The following is a 16,211-nucleotide window of genomic DNA, read 5'->3' as shown; positions in this document are numbered from 1 at the left end:
TAGCCCAGTCTCTTAGAGGTTACCGCTTTTCCCTTGGGTCACTGTGAGTCATGAGACCCTGAGTGCACCCTCCACACAGAGTTTCTGTTTCCCCCAGTCCTGTGGAATTTCTCTGATCAGATCTTGCTGGCCTTCGAAGCTAGATTTTCGGGGGCTCCTCCTCCCACTGCCAGACCCCAAGGTAGGGAGCCTGACATGGAGCCCAGATCTTTCACTCATGTAGGAGAGCTTCTATGGTAAAATTATTTCCAGTTACTGGGTCACCCACCTGGTATGTATGGGATTGGATTGGATTGCGCCCCTCCAGTCATCTCATTGTGGCTTCTTCTTTGTCTTTGGATGCAGGGTATCTTTTTTGATAGGTTCCAGCGTTTTTCTGTCAATGGTTTTTCAGCAGTTAGTTGTGATTTTGATGTTTCCATAAGAAGAGGTAAACTCATGTCCTTCTACTCCACCATCCTGTCTCAGTGGTATATCTCAGCTCACTGTTATAATTTATATTATTGCCTAAGTCAGCCCTCATCACCTCTCTGGAGAATTCCATGAACTATATAGTCCATGGACTCGCAAAGAGTTGGACACGACTGAGCGACTTTCCCTTTCACCATCTCCTATCTTCCACCAGAAAGTTGTGTCTTTATGCGTCCACAGGATGCTGTGATATGCTGCCCAGATCACTGTTTCAAGATCGAAGCACTCAGTTCTTCATCCATCTGGAGCACTGGCTGGCAATGCCTTACAGCTGAGTTCTTCCCAATGCATGCTCAGATTCTTTCACTCCCTCTCAAACATCAACTGGATAGGGAGAGATCCAAGGGACCCAGTGGAGGAACTGTACTTCTGAGGCTGATTTTTAATACAATAATAAGTTAGGCAAAATTCTTTGATTCTTGAATTTATATTATATAGCTATTATATAGATGTAACATTACATGTAAATATATGGTTTATATTTTCAGTGATTTCAGAGGTTATTTCATTATTAATGAAAAACAAAGGATTTTCTGCTGTAATTTACAGCCATAGTTTGGTATTTAAGAATTCTTTATCTGTCTTCTCTCTGGTCTTTCTTAACTGCTCCCTTATCTCAACCTTCCTACCATCAGCTTCTTTGAGATTTAAGGTCCCAATAGATTTCCCTGCAGAGGGCCTCTTGGTCACATGTTCATGTGTAAACCTTAAGGAAACCTCAAGGAAAGTATTTGTATAAGATTATACAGTTAGTGGATGCAAACACCCAAACCTCCTCGATGCCAGGTTCAGATTGCTCCCTAAGCCTTAATGCCATCCCTAACCTGATAGCACACCCTCGAGGGTAAAATAGCAAACAGTGTGCCTCTCACCATGGGAGGCTTAAGGGAAAAGTTACAGGTAAAGCTTCACTCTGGACCCCTTCTCATGGAAGTTTTACTCGGAACCCCCTGGCTCTGTTCTCCATAATCTGGTAAGGTGGCATACGTGTCAACTACGTCACCAAGCAACACAGGCTTCCCAGGTGGTGCCGGTGGTAACAAACCTGCCTGCCAGTGCAGGAGACACAGGAGATGTGGGTTCGATCCCTGGGTCAGGAAGGTCCCCTGGAGGAGGAAATGGCAACCCACTCCAGTATTCTTGCTTGGAAAATTTCATGGACAGAGAAACCGGGCGGGCTATGGTCCATGGGGCTGCAAGAGTTGGATACCACTGAGTGACTGAACACATGTAAGCAACATTACTAAAGGTAAAAATGACCCGATTAGTAACTAGCATCTGACTGGGAGGGATTTTAAATAAACTATTAATACCTAACAGGAAACTGTAACTTCGAGGTTTCCTGAGTGTGCTGACTTTTGTAACTGGGCAGATCCATTGGGGGGACCCTGGAATCTATGCCAATGGAATTATGAGAGAGACTGGTCCCAGGGCACGTAAACCAAGGCAGCTTCTGCCCCCACCCAATGCGAAGCTCTTTTCCTTGCACCTGAGCTTTGTAACCTGGGGACTAAAGGATTTTGATACATGGTCCTTTGTGTGGATTCAGCAAGAGCTCCCGCAGGAAGAGAGACCCCCGATGCTGTGCTGTTGGAAGCTGTGGGGCCTTATGGCTTTCTGAGGAGATTGATACTCAAATCATACCAAACATGGCCTGTGTTCATCTTGTGAGTAGGAATGTTAGGTGCACCTAAGGCTACTGTAGAGGGCAGGGCTCGAATTGGGCAGGCTGTGCCTCATGCCATGCTGAGCAGCCAGCTCAGTGCTACAGGGGTACCTTATCTAATTCCATGAGAACAAGGTTTTTGTTTTAAATAACACAAACATGTTTTGTAGCTTTGTGATAGAGTATAGTCATTTGCTAAAACCTACAAAAATAATTTTGAGTCCTGTTTTTTGGTCAAAACAGTCTAACTGCTGTCATATGAACTAAAAGTTTCAATAGCAGATTCCATAACCGAGATGAAATGCACCAATATTTTCCCTGCTGTATTCCTGCATTCAGTCTGGGCTGCCACAGACAGAAAGCACAAGGGTGCTTTTTTCTTGAATTTGTAGTGGAAACCTTGGCAGACAGTAACTGCTTCAGGCCTGTCAAACAGATGCATGAAATGCACCAATTTAAATGGGAGTGCTTCATTTTCCACATTATGATTGTTAGAGTACAGCACAGAGCTCAATGACGCTGCTTGTCCTCCTGTGCCCTTCCAAAGGAAAAATAAACTCACCTTAGGTATTTTGCTCCTTTTCAGTTTCTCCCTCAAGTAGCTCAGCGTCTGGTGTCTGCCTTTGCTCAACAAAATGCGTCTTGAGCATGTCCTCTGTGTGCCTGTGGATGATCTGATGGGCTGCCAGGATATGCTTCCGCTGAGAGTTCCTCACTGTGCCAAAGGGACAGGAGACGTGTTACTCTGGACGTCAGGACAGATCATTCCCAAAGGTTTTCAAAAGAGTAGAGACAGAAATGATAACTTTGCAAGCCACATATTCTCTTGCTTAAAGCTGACTGGATTAAAGAAAATTTTCTGCGGTTTTGCAAGGACACATTCCAAAGGTAATTCAACCTAAATCTCAATATTGCTGCTCTCTCTCTGTTCAGTCACACTCCTCCCCACTCGGCTGGCCTTCACTCCACAGCTGAGTGTCTTCCCTCACCTGGAATACCTGTACTCCAGATCCTGCCCTTCTGCAAAGCCCAGCCCAAGTCCAGCTCCTCCAGGAAGTCTTTGACTGAGGCAGCTCACATTTATTATGACCACACTTGAGTTTGTGCCAGTCTATTCAGTGTCCAAGTGCTTCAGGTGAGTTACATTTTGTTTTTCACTTAGATTATAAATGACCTAAAGGTAAAGATCTTGTCTTATGCTTCTCTTTGTGCTTTAGTCCCTAATATGAAGGGTACTTGTTGACTGATGAATTTGAGTTCACGGCTTTAGAAGTTGTTCCTAGTGCTACAGTCTAAAGAATATTTATTATCAAGGCTTAGTACATTAAGCATCCCATTTCCCTTTTGAAAAGTGGTAACGGTGATGATGATGGTGGTAGCAGTTAGCATTTTTCCTTACTTCCTGCCAGGTATGGTTTTAAATAGTTGGCATATAGTTATTCATTTAAACTACTCACAACCCTAAAAGAGTATTATTACTATCCCCATTTTCAGATGAGGCAGCTGAGACACAGAGATTAGGTGATTTGCCTAAAGTCATACAGCTAGTAAAGCACAATAAGAAGTACCATGGCTTCTATGCTGTTCAGATGTCAGCTATTTTAAGTAGGGTAAATCACATAGAAACTTAGAACACTTCACAGCAGTATGGTTGAAAGAATGGGGACTTGGGAGCCACATAGACCATGGTGCAATCTGCAAACTGTGTAACATCTCTAAGCACTAATTTCCTTAACTAAAGTATGAGAACACATCTATAGATGTTATAAGAAATTTAGATAAGGTATTTCTAAAAATGCTTAATACATTTTCTGGAACTTGGTATGCATTTAAACCTTGGTTGTTACTATTATTTTCATCTATATACAGGTCCTCAAGGTCATTCCCATCTATCAAATTTTAGAAAAATAAGAGTTGGTGGATTAAGAAGACTCTAAGCTCAACTCCTCTCATGGGCACAGCAAAATTACAGCTATTTACAGAGAAACTATGGATGAGAAAGGCCAGAACCTACCAGAAAAGACCTCTACAACTAAAGATAATATAGAACAAACCATAATAAGATGGGTAGGATGGGCAGAGTTGTGCTATAGTCAAGAGCCGTACCCCTAGTAGGCAACCCTCAAACAGGAAAATTACTACAACTGCAGAGATTCACCCTAAGGATTGAGGAGTCTGAGCCCCACATTGGGCTCCACAGCACAGGGGTCCTGCACTGGTAAGACAGTACTGGAACAACTGGCTTTGAAGACCAGCAGGGCTTGCTTTCAGCAGACCCTGTGAGCTGTGAGAAATAGACTCTACTCTTAAAGGACACACACAAGATCTTATACATTATTTCTTCTGCCCTAGATTGCACAGTCTGAAAGGACCATGGGTCCAGCCCACCCATTAATCTTGGAGAGTCTCCCGGGGTGGTAGAAGGCAACTGGACCTCACCCTGGGGATAAAGACATTGGCAGTAAGCACTTGGGGGAGCTTGCCCTACCACATGAATACTAGTGCTGGTGAGCACTATTTTGTAATCCTCCCTGTGGGGACCTAGGCTACGACCCATCAGCCTATAGGCACCAGTAATGGAATACCTCAGGCCAAGCAAGTAGGTGGGCAGGTTGCATTAAAACACCCTAATAATCTTGTCCACCAGAGGGCCCAGGACCTGGCCCTACACCCCAGGACACAGGTAATATAGAACTGGGACCCCCAGGGCCTACTACAGCAAGAGACCTTGGATCATGGCTCAACCTACCGGTAGGCTAGCACCAATCCTGGACCCGCTGGGTCCCAGCCACACCAACCAGCCAGACAACACCAGCTCTGAGACACTTTGGGCCCCCCAGACAGCCTCCCCAGAATGTAGCCCCCATTCACCAGACACAGAATGAATAAATAAGGTCTTACTGTAAAGCATAGGGAATTATACTCACTATCCTATGATAAACCATACCAGAAAAGAATGTAAAAAGAAGATGTATATATATGTATAACTGAATCACTTTGCTATCCAGCAGAAATTAACACAACACTGTAAATCAACTATACTTCAATTAAAAAAAAATTAGGCAGAATAGCAACAAAAAAGGGAACTCTAAAGAAGAATGGATGAACAGAGTAAGCAGTAAATGTTTTTAATCAAGAGTTAGAAAATATAAAGAACTAGACAGATGGAAATACAGTAACTGAAATGAAAAATACACTAGAAGGAATCAACAGTAGATTAAGTAATACCGAGGAATAGATCAGTAAGCTGTAAGAGAGTAGTGGAAATCACTCAAGCTAAACAGAAAAAAATAAAAAGAAATAAGGACAGTTTAAAAGACCTCTGGTACAACATCACACACACTAACATTTACCTCACAGGAGTCCCAGAAAGAGAAGACAGAGAGGGTGGCAGAGAACATATTTGCAGACATAACAGCTGAAGACTTCCCTAACCTGTGAAATGAATGAAACATGCAAGTCCAGGAAGCACAGAGACAGCCTCAAACGGGATCAACCCAAAGAGGACCACATCAAAACATACTGTAATTAAAATTGCAAAACTCAAAGAGATATTATTAAAAGCAGCAAGGGAAAAGAAACAAGTTATGAACTAGGGAACTCCCATAAGGCTATCAAGCTGACTTTGCAGCAGAAACTCTGCAGGCCAGAAAAGAGTGGCAAGATACAGTTAACGTGATAAAAGGGAAAATCTACAACCAAGAATATTCTACCTGGCAAGGCTTTTATTTGGATTTGATAGATCAAAAGTTTTCAGATAGGCAAAAGCTAAAAGAGTTCAGTACCACCAAAGCAGCTTTACAAGAAAGGTTAAAGGGACTTCTCTAAGTGAAAAAGAAAAGGTCAAACTAGAAACATGAAAATTATGGGGAAAAAAAAACTCATTGGTAAAGATAAATATATAGTAAAGGTAGTAAATCAACCACATAGAAAGCTAGTAGGAAGGCTAAAAGACAAAAAGTACTAAAATCACCTATCACCACAATAACCAGCTAAGGGATACACAAAGCAATTAGACACAAAATATGAGAAAAACAGTAATTATGAAGGGAGCACAATAAAAATTCAGACTTGTTAAAATGCATTTGAAGTTAAGAGATAAAGCACTTAATCATATATAGACAGAGTTGTCTACATCTATGTATAAACCTAATGGTACCCCAAAACCAAAAATCTACAATAGATACACAAAGAGAAAGAAATCCAGATAACACTAAAAATAATCATTAAAAGGGAAGAGAAGGCAAGAATAAACAAAAGAATTACCAAAACAACCCCAAAACAATGAACAAAATGACAATACCTACCTATCAACGTGTGTGTGTGTGTGTGTGTGTGTGTGTGTGTGTGTGATGCTCAGTTGTGTCTCTCTGTGACCCCATGGACTGTAGCTCACCAGGCTCCTCTGTCTCTGGAATTCTCTAGTCAAGAATATTGGAAGGAGGTCCTAAGATGGCAGAGGAATAGGACGGGGAGATCACTTTCTCCCCCACAAATTCATCAAAAGAACATTTAAACGCTGAGTAAAATCCACAAAACAACTTCTGAATGCCGGCTGAGGACATCAGGCACCCAGAAAAGCAATCCATTGTCTTCGAAAGGAGGTAGGAAAAATATAAACGACAAAAAAAGAGACAAAAGAGGTAGGGATGGAGCTCCGTCCCGGGAAGGGAGTCTTAAAAAGAGAGAAGTTTCCAAACACCGGGAAACACTCTCACTGCCGAGTCTGTGCCGAGCCTTGGAAGCACAGAGGGCAACATAATAGGGAGGAAAAATAAGTAAATAATTAAAACCCACAGATTACAATCCCAATGGTAACTCCCCCAGCGGAGAAGCAGCGCAGACACCTGTGCCTGCACCAGCAAGCGGGGGCTGGGCAGAGAGGCGCGGGCTGCATTGCTTAGACTAAGGATCAGGCCTGAATGCCCCCAAGGCTAATCAGAGCGAACTAATTTGGGCTAGCAAACCAGACTCTGGGATAGCTACCACGCGAAAAGCCCTAAGACACCACCAGGCCCTTGCACAGAACAAAGGGCGGAACAAAACTAGCTGGCTACAGACCTTCCTCCTCTGGTGACAGGCAGCCAGAGCCAGAAGGGGGCAATCGTAGCCCCAGAGAGGCATTATCTACCAAACCGCAAGCAGGCTTCTTTGCTAACTAAGACTTCTTGGGATTCTGGACAGTCATCCACCTGAGAAGGTGCGCTGGTTGTACACCCAGAAAACCGAGCGGCAGGGACGGGAGAGGTGATAAGTCACAGGGACCGCGCTCGCCAAACACCTCATCACCCGAGCTGCTCAGAGCTGGGAAGGGCACAAAACGCAGGCCCAACAGAGTCTGCGCCTCTGAGGACTACCCGAGTGCCTGAACCTGAGCGGCTTGGACCTGGGAGGTGCATGCAGCCCAGGGCCGGCCTCTGACGGTTCCCGGTGGAGCAACCTAGGGCCTGAGCTGTGTGGGCAGGGAGGGTGCACGCGTGGTGAGCGGGGGCAGGCCCAGCGTGGCTGAGACACTAGGAGCACACGCCAGTGTTATTTGTTTGCAGCGTCCCTCCCTCCCCACAGCGACTGAACAAGTGAGCCTAAAAAAGTGTCCACCACCGCTCCCTTGTGTCAGGGCGGAAATCAGACACTGAAGAGACCAACAAACAGAAGCTAAAACCGAGGGAACCGCCTTGGAAGTGACAGGTGCAATAGATTAAAACCCTGTAGTTAGTACTGACTACATAGGAAGGGGCCTATAGATCTTGAGAAATATAAGCCAGACCAAGAAACTATCTGAAAATGAACTGACCCCACACTGCCTACAACACCACCAGGGAAAGTCCTAGATATATTTTTACTATTTTTACGATCACTTTTTTTTCTTTTCTTTTTCTTAACTTTTTTTTTTTGAATTTTTAAGTCCTCTATTACTCCTTTAATTTTCATTTTTATAACCTACTACTACTTTTCAAAAAAGACTATTTTTTAAAGCAAACTTCATATATATATATTTTTAAATAACTTTTGTGTTTTTTTTCTCTTTTCTTTAATATTGTATTTTTGAAAATCTAACCTCTACTCTAGAATTTTAATCTTTGCTTTTTGGTATTTATTATCAATTTTGTACCTTTAAGAACCCAATCTTCAGTACCTATTTTTACTTGGGAGCAAGATTACTGGCTTGACTGCTCTCTCCCCCTCTGGACTCTCCTTTCTCTCCACTAGGTCACCTCTGTCTCCTCCCTCCCCCTTCTCTTCTCTGCCCAACTCTCTGAATCTCTGTGTATTCCAGACGGTGGAGGACACTTAGGGAACTGATTACTGGCTGGATCTGCCTTTCTCCTTTTCATTCCCCCCTTTTATCCTCCTGGCCACCTCTGTCTCCTTCCTCCCTCTTCTCTTCTCTGTATAACTCCATGAACATCTCTGAGCGGTCTAGACCATGGAGTGCACATAAGGAAGTGATTATTGGCTAGCTTGCTCTCTCCTCTTTTGATTCCACCTCATCTCATTCAGGTCACCTCTAACTCCCTCCTCCCTCTTTTCTTCTCCATGTAACTCTGTGAACCTCTCTGGGTGTCCCTCACTGTGGAGTAACTTTTCATCTTTAACCTAGATGTTTTATCAACGGTGCTGTATAGAAGAAGTCTTGAGACTACCATAAAAATAAGACTGAAAACCAGAAGCAGGAGGCTTAAGTCCAAATCCTGAGAACATCATAGAACACCTGACTCCAGGGAACATTAAGCGATAGGAGCTCATCAAATGCCGCCATATCTACACTGAAACCAAGCACCACCCAAGGGCCAACAAGTTCCAGAACAAGACATACCACGCAAATTCTCCAGCAACACAGGAACACAGCCCAGAGCTTCAATATACGGGCTGCCCAAGGTTACTCCAAATCCACTGACATCTCATAACTTGTTTCTAGACACTTCACTGCACTCCAGAGAGAAGAAATAGAGGTCCACCCACCAGAACACCAACACAAGCTTCCCTAAACAAGAAACCTTGACAAGCCACCAATACAACCCCAGCCACAGCGAGGAAACTCCATAATAAAGAGAACTCCACAAACTGCCAGAATACAGAAAGGCCACCCCAAACTCAGCAATATAAACAAGATGAAGAGACAGAGGAATACCCAGCAAGTAAAGGAACAGGATAAATGCCCACCAAACCAAACAAAAGAGGAAGAGATAGGGAATCTACCTGACAAAGAATTCCGAATAATGATAGTGAAAATGATCCAAAATCTTGAAATAAAAATGGAATCACAGATAAATAGCCTGGGGCAAGGATTGAGAAGATGCAAGAAAGGTTTAACAAGGACCTAGAAGAAATAAAAAAGGGTCAATATACAATGAATAATGCAATAAATGAGATCAAAAACACTCTGGAGGCAACAAATAGTAGAATAACAGAGGCAGAAGATAGGATTAGTGAATTAGAAGATAGAATGGTAGAAATAAATGAATCAGAGAGGATAAAAGAAAAACAAATTAAAAGAAATGAGGACAATCTCAGAGACCTCCAGGACAATATTAAACACCACAACATTCGAATCATAGGAGTCCCAGAAGAAGACGACACAAAGAAAGACCATGAGAAAATACTTGAGGAGATAATAGTTGAAAACTTCCCTAAAATGGGGAAGGAAATAATCACCCAAGTCCAAGAAACCCAGAGAGTCCCAAACAGGATAAACCCAAGGCGAAACACCCCAAGACACATATTAATCAAATTAACAAAGATCAAACACAAAGAACAAATATTAAAAGCAGCAAGGGAAAAACAACAAATAACACACAAGGGGATTCCCATAAGGATAACAGCTGATCTTTCAATAGAAACTCTTCAGGCCAGGAGGGAATGGCAGGACATACTTAAAGTGATGAAAGAAAATAACCTACAGCCCAGATTACTGTACCCAGCAAGGATCTCATTCAAATATGAAGGAGAAATCAAAAGCTTTACAGACAAGCAAAAGCTGAGAGAATTCAGCACCACCAAACCAGCTCTCCACCAAATGCTAAAGGATATTCTCTAGACAGGAGACACAAAAATGGTGTATAAACTCAAACCCAAAACAATAAAGTAAATGGCAACAGGATCATACTTATCAATAATTACCTTAAACGTAAATGGGTTGAATGCCCCAACCAAAAGACAAAGACTGGCTGAATGGATACAAAAACAAGACCCCTATATATGTTGTCTACAAGAGACCCACCTCAAAACAAGGGACACATACAGACTGAAAGTGAAGGGCTGGAAAAAGATATTCCATGCAAATAGAGATCAAAAGAAAGCAGGAGTAGCAATACTCATATCAGATAAAACAGACTTTAAAACAAAGGCTGTAAAAAGAGACAAAGAAGGACACTACATAATGATCAAAGAATCAATCAATATAACAATTATAAATATATATGCACCCAATATAGGAGCACCGCAATATGTAAGACAAATGCTAACAAGTATGAAAGGGGAAATTAACAATAACACAATAATAGTAGGAGACATTAATACCCCACTCACACCTATGGATAGATCAACTAAACAGAAAAGTAACAAGGAAACACAAACTTTAAATGATACAATAGACCAGTTAGACCTAATTGATATCTATAAGACATTTCACCCCAAAACAATGAATTTCACCTTTTTCTCAAGCGCACATGGAAACTTCTCCAGGACAGATCACATCCTGGGCCACAAATCTAGCCTTGGTAAATTCAAAAAAATTGAAATCATTCCAAGCATCTTTTCTGACCACAATGCAGTAAGATTAGATCTCAATTACAGGAGAAAAAATATTAAAAATTCCAACATATGGAGGCTGAACAACACACTGCTGAATAACCAACAAATCAGAGAAGAATTCAAAAAAGAAATCAAAATGTGCATAGAAATGAATGAAAATGAAAACACAACAACCCAAAACCTACGGGACACTGTAAAAGCAGTGCTAAGGGAAAAGTTCATAGCAATACAGGCATACCTCAAGAAACAAGAAAAAAGTCAAATAAATAACCTAACTCTACACCTAAAGCAACTAGAAAAGGAAGAAATGAAGAACCCCAGTGTTAGTAGAAGGAAAGAAATCTTAAAAAATGAGGGCAGAAATAAATGCAAAAGAAACAAAGGAGACCATAGCAAAAATCAACAAAGCCAAAAGCTGGTTCTTTGAAAGGATAAATAAAATTGACAAACCATTAGCTAGACTCATCAAGAAACAAAGGGAGAAAAATCAAATCAATAAAATTAGAAATGAAAATGGAGAGATCACAACAGACAACACACAAATACAAAGGATCATAAGACACTACTATCAGCAATTATATGCCAATAAAATGGACATGGAAGAAATGGACAAATTCTTAGAAAAGTACAACTTTCCAAAACTGAACCAGGAAGAAATAGAAAATCTTAACAGACCCATCACAAGCACGGAAATTGAAAGTATAATCAGAAATCTTCCAGCAAATAAAAGCCCAGATCCAGATGGCTTCACAGCTGAATTCTACCAAAAATTTAGAGAAGAGCTGACACCTGTCCTACTCAAACTCTTCCAGAAAATTGCAGAGGAAGGTAAACTTCCAAACTCATTCTATGAGGCCACCATCACCCTAATACCAAAACCTGACAAAGATGCCACAAAAAAAGAAAACTACAGGCCAATATCACTGATGAACATAGATGCAAAAATCCTTAACAAAATTCTAGCAATCAGAATCCAACAACACATTAAAAAGATCATACACCATGACCATGTGGGTTTTATCCCAGGGATGCAAGGATTCTTCAATATCCACAAATCAATCAATGTAATACACCACATTAACAAATTGAAAAATAAAAGCCATATGATTATCTCAATAGATGCAGAGAAAGCCTTTGATAAAATTCAACATCCATTTATGATAAAAACTCTCCAGAAAGCAGGAATAGAAGGAACATACCTCAACATAATAAAAGCTATATATGACAAACCCACAGCAAACATTATCCTAAATGGTGAAAAACTGAAAGCATTTCCCTTAAAGTCAGGAATAAGACAAGGGTGCCCACTCTCACCACTACTGTTCAACATAGTTTTGGAAGTTTTGGCCACAGCAATCAGAGCAGAAAAAGAAATAAAAGGAATCCAAATTGGAAAATAAGAAGTAAAACTCTCACTGTTTGCACATGACATGATCCCCTACATAGAAAACCCTAAAGACTCCACCAGAAAATTACTAGAGCTAATCAATGAATATAGTAAAGTTGCAGGATATAAAATCAACACACAGAAATCCCTGGCATTCCTATACACTAATAATGAGGAAATAGATAAATTAAGGAAACAATTCCATTCACCATTGCAACGAAAAGAATAAAATACTTAGGAATATATCTACCTAAAGAAACTAAAGACCTATACATAGAAAACTATAAAACACTGATGAAAGAAATCAAAGAGGACACTAATAGATGGAGAAATATACCATGTTCATGGATTGGAAGAATCAATATAGTGAAAATGAGTATACTACCCAAAGCAATCTATAGATTCAATGCAATCCCTATCAAGCTACCAACGGTATTTTTCACAGGACTAGAACAAATAATTTTACAATTTGTATGGAAATACAAAAAACCTCGAATAGCCAAAGCAATCTTGAGAAAGAAGAATGGAACTGGAGGAATCAACCTGCCTGACTTCAGGCTCTACTACAAAGCCACAGTCACCAAGACAGTATGGTACTGGCACAAAGACAGAAATTTGGATCAATGGAACAAAATAGAAAGCCCAGAGATAAACCCATGCACCTATGGACACCTTATCTTTGACAAAGGAGGCAAGAATATACAGTGGAGAAAAGACAATCTCTTTAACAAGTGGTGCTGGGAAAACTGGTCAACCACTTGTAAAAGACTGAAACTAGAACACTTTCTAACACCATACACAAAATAAACTCAAAATAGATTAAAGATCTCAACGTAAGACCAGAAACTATAAAACTCCTAGAGGAGAACATAGGCAAAACACTCTCTGACATACATCACAGCAGGATCCTTTATGACCCACCTCCCAGAATATTGGAAGTAAAAGCAAAAATAAACAAATGGGACCTAATTAAAATTAAAAGCTTCTGCACAACAAAAGAAACTATAAGCAAGGTGAAAAGACAGCCTTCAGAATGGGAGAAAATAATAGCAAATGAAGCAACAAACAACTAATCTCAAAAATATACAAGCAACTCCTGCAGCTCAATTTCAGAAAAATAAATGACCCAATTAAAAAATGGGCCAAAGAACTAAATAGACATTTTTCCAAAGAAGACATACAGATGGCTAACAAAAACATGAAAAGATGCTCAACATCACTCATTATCAGAGAAATGCAAATCAAAACCACTATGAGGTACCATTTCACGCCAGTCAGAATGGCTGCAATCCAGAAGTCTACAAGCAATAAATGTTGGAGAGGGTGTGGAGAAAAGGGAACCCTCTTACACTGCTGGTGGGAATGCAAACTAGTACAGCCACTATGGAGAACAGTGTGGAGATTCCTTAAATAACTGGAAATAGAACTGCCTTTTGACCCAGCAATCCCACTGCTGGGCATACACACTGAGGAAACCAGAATTGAAAGAGACATGTGTACCCCAGTATTCATCGCAGCACTGTTCACCATAGCCAGAACATGGAAGCAACCTAGATGTCCATCAGCAGATGAATGGATAAGAAAGCTGTGGTACATATACAAAATGGAGTATTACTCAGCCATTAAAAAGAATACATTTGAATCAGTTCTAATGAGGTGGATGAAATTGGAGCCTATTATACAGAGTGAAGAAAGCCAGAAAGAAAAACACCAATACAATATACTAACACATATATATGGAATTTAGAAAGATGGTAACAATAACCCTGTATACGAGACAGCAAAAGAGACACTGATGTATAGAACAGTCTTTTGGACTCTGTGGGAGAGGGAGGGGGGGATGATTTGGGAGAATGCCATTAAAACATGTATAATATCATATAAGAAATGAATCGCCAGTCCAGGTTCGATGCAGGATACAGGAAGCTTGGGGCTGGTGCACTGAGATGACCCAGAGGGATGGTATGGGGAGGGAGGTGGCAGGGGGGTTCAGGATGGGGAACACGTGTACACCCATGGCAGATGCATGTTGATGTATGGCAAAACCAATACAATATTGTAAAGTAAAAAATAAATAAATTAATTAATTAAAAAAATTTAACCTCAAAAAATAAAAATAAAAGAATATTGGAGTGGGTTGCCATTCCCTTCTCCAGGGGATCTTCCTTACCTATCAATAATTACTTTAAATGTAAATGAACTAAATGCTCCAATCAAAAGCCACGGTGACTGAATGTATACACAAAGGAACCATATATATGCTGCCTATAAGAGACTCACTTGGGACCTCCCTGATAGTGCACTGGATAAGAATCTGTCTGCCAGTGCAGGGGACTCGGGTTTGATCCCTGGTCTGGGAAGATTTCACATGCCTCACAGAAACTAAGCCTGTGCACATAGCTACTATGCACACAGCTACTGAGCCTGCATGCTGCAACTACTGAAGCCTGCTTGCCTAGAGCCTATGCTCCACCAAGAGAAGCCATTGCAATGAGAGGCCTGAGCACTGCAGCAGAGTAGCGCCGCCTCGTTGCAACTAGAGAAAAGCCCACACAAAGCAATGAAGACCCACTGCAGTCAAAAATAAAAATAAATTAAAAAAAAAAAAGATTCACTTGACATCAGAGGATAGAAAAAGGTGTTATATGCAGAAAGAAATCAACAGAAAAGCAGGGGTGAAATACTTATATCAGACAAAACAAATATTAAAACAAAGGTTGTTACAAGAGCCAAAGAAGGACATTATAATAATAATCAAGGGATCAGTCCAAAAAGAAGAAATAATTATAAATATATATGTACCCAACACAGGAGCACTTTAATTCATAAGGAAAATATTAACAGACATAGAGAAGTCAACAGTAACACACAATACTAGGGCGTGTGTGTGTGTGTGTGTGTGTGTGTGTGTGTGTGTGTGTGAAAGAATTTATTTTATAGCAAGACCTAGGATATGGGTCCCTCTGTCACAGGCAATGAAAAATGAAATTATTCAGAAATTTCTCTGCAGTGAAATACAAACAGCTTTCCTGCAGGAATAGTCTTCTCTTCATCTAGAAATTTCCATATTTATAGAAAACCCCAAAACATTTTAATCTTTGTTTGTTTGACTCCATCCAGGTTTCCAATACTAGGCACTTTAACACCCCACTTACATCAATGAACAGGTCATCCACATATATAATTAATAAGGAAACACTGGCCTTAAATGACACACCAGACCAGATGAACTTACTAGATATGTATACAGAACATGTAATCCAAAAGCAGAAGAATATACATTCCTTCCAAGTGCACATGGAACATTCCCCAGAATAACTTACATGCTAGGCCACAAGACGCCTATTGCCAAATTCAGACTTAAATTGAAGAAAGTAGGGAAAACCACTAGACCATTCAGGTATGACCTAAATCAAATCCCATACGACTATACAGTGGAAGTGAGAAATACATTCAAGGGATTAGAACTGATAGAGTGCCTCAAGAACTATGGATGGAGACTTGTGACACTGTACAGGAGACAGGGATCAAGACCATGTTCAAGAAAAAGAAATGCAAAAAAGCAAAATGGTTGTCTGAGGAGGCCTTACAAATAGCTGAGAAAAGAAGAGAAGCTAAAGGCAAAGGAGAAAAGGAAAGATATATCCATTTGAATGCAGAGTCCCAAGAGAATAGCAACGAGAGATAAGAAAGCCTTCTTCAATGATCAGTGCAAAGAAATAGAGGAAAACAATAGAATGGGAAAGACTAGAGATCTCTTCCAGAAAATTCGACATACCAAGCGAACATTTCATGCAAAGATGGGCTCAATAAAGGACAAAAATGGTACAGACCTAACAGAAGAAGAAGATATAAAGAGGTCGCAAGAATACAGAGAACTGTATATAAAACATCTTCATGACCCAGATAATCATGATGGTGTGATTGCTCACC

At 40.7% G+C, this 16,211-nt stretch overlaps 1 protein-coding gene across 7 annotated transcripts in view; it reads right to left on the bottom strand.

The window, feature by feature from the left end:
- Positions 1-16,211, bottom strand: part of MAATS1 (MYCBP associated and testis expressed 1) — a 113,699-nt gene that overhangs the window by 16,889 nt on the left and 80,599 nt on the right. For 5 of the 7 annotated variants that reach the window (XR_003508925.1, XM_027529317.1, XM_027529065.1 and 2 more), the window contains one exon: positions 2,700-2,852. Coding sequence is in view for 4 of the 7 variants with exons in the window: in XM_027529317.1 (XP_027385118.1) it covers positions 2,701-2,852 (152 nt within the window). In the remaining 3 variants the exon portion in view is untranslated. Of the gene's footprint in view, positions 1-268; positions 847-2,699; positions 2,853-16,211 lie in introns of all 7 variants that reach the window. The other 2 variants (XR_003508930.1, XR_003508895.1) reach the window with 1 other exon arrangement.

This window comes from Bos indicus x Bos taurus, chromosome 1 (genome assembly GCF_003369695.1).
Source record: "Bos indicus x Bos taurus breed Angus x Brahman F1 hybrid chromosome 1, Bos_hybrid_MaternalHap_v2.0, whole genome shotgun sequence".
Taxonomy (NCBI): domain Eukaryota; kingdom Metazoa; phylum Chordata; class Mammalia; order Artiodactyla; family Bovidae; genus Bos; species Bos indicus x Bos taurus.
This window is presented reverse-complemented; position numbering and strand designations above follow the sequence as displayed.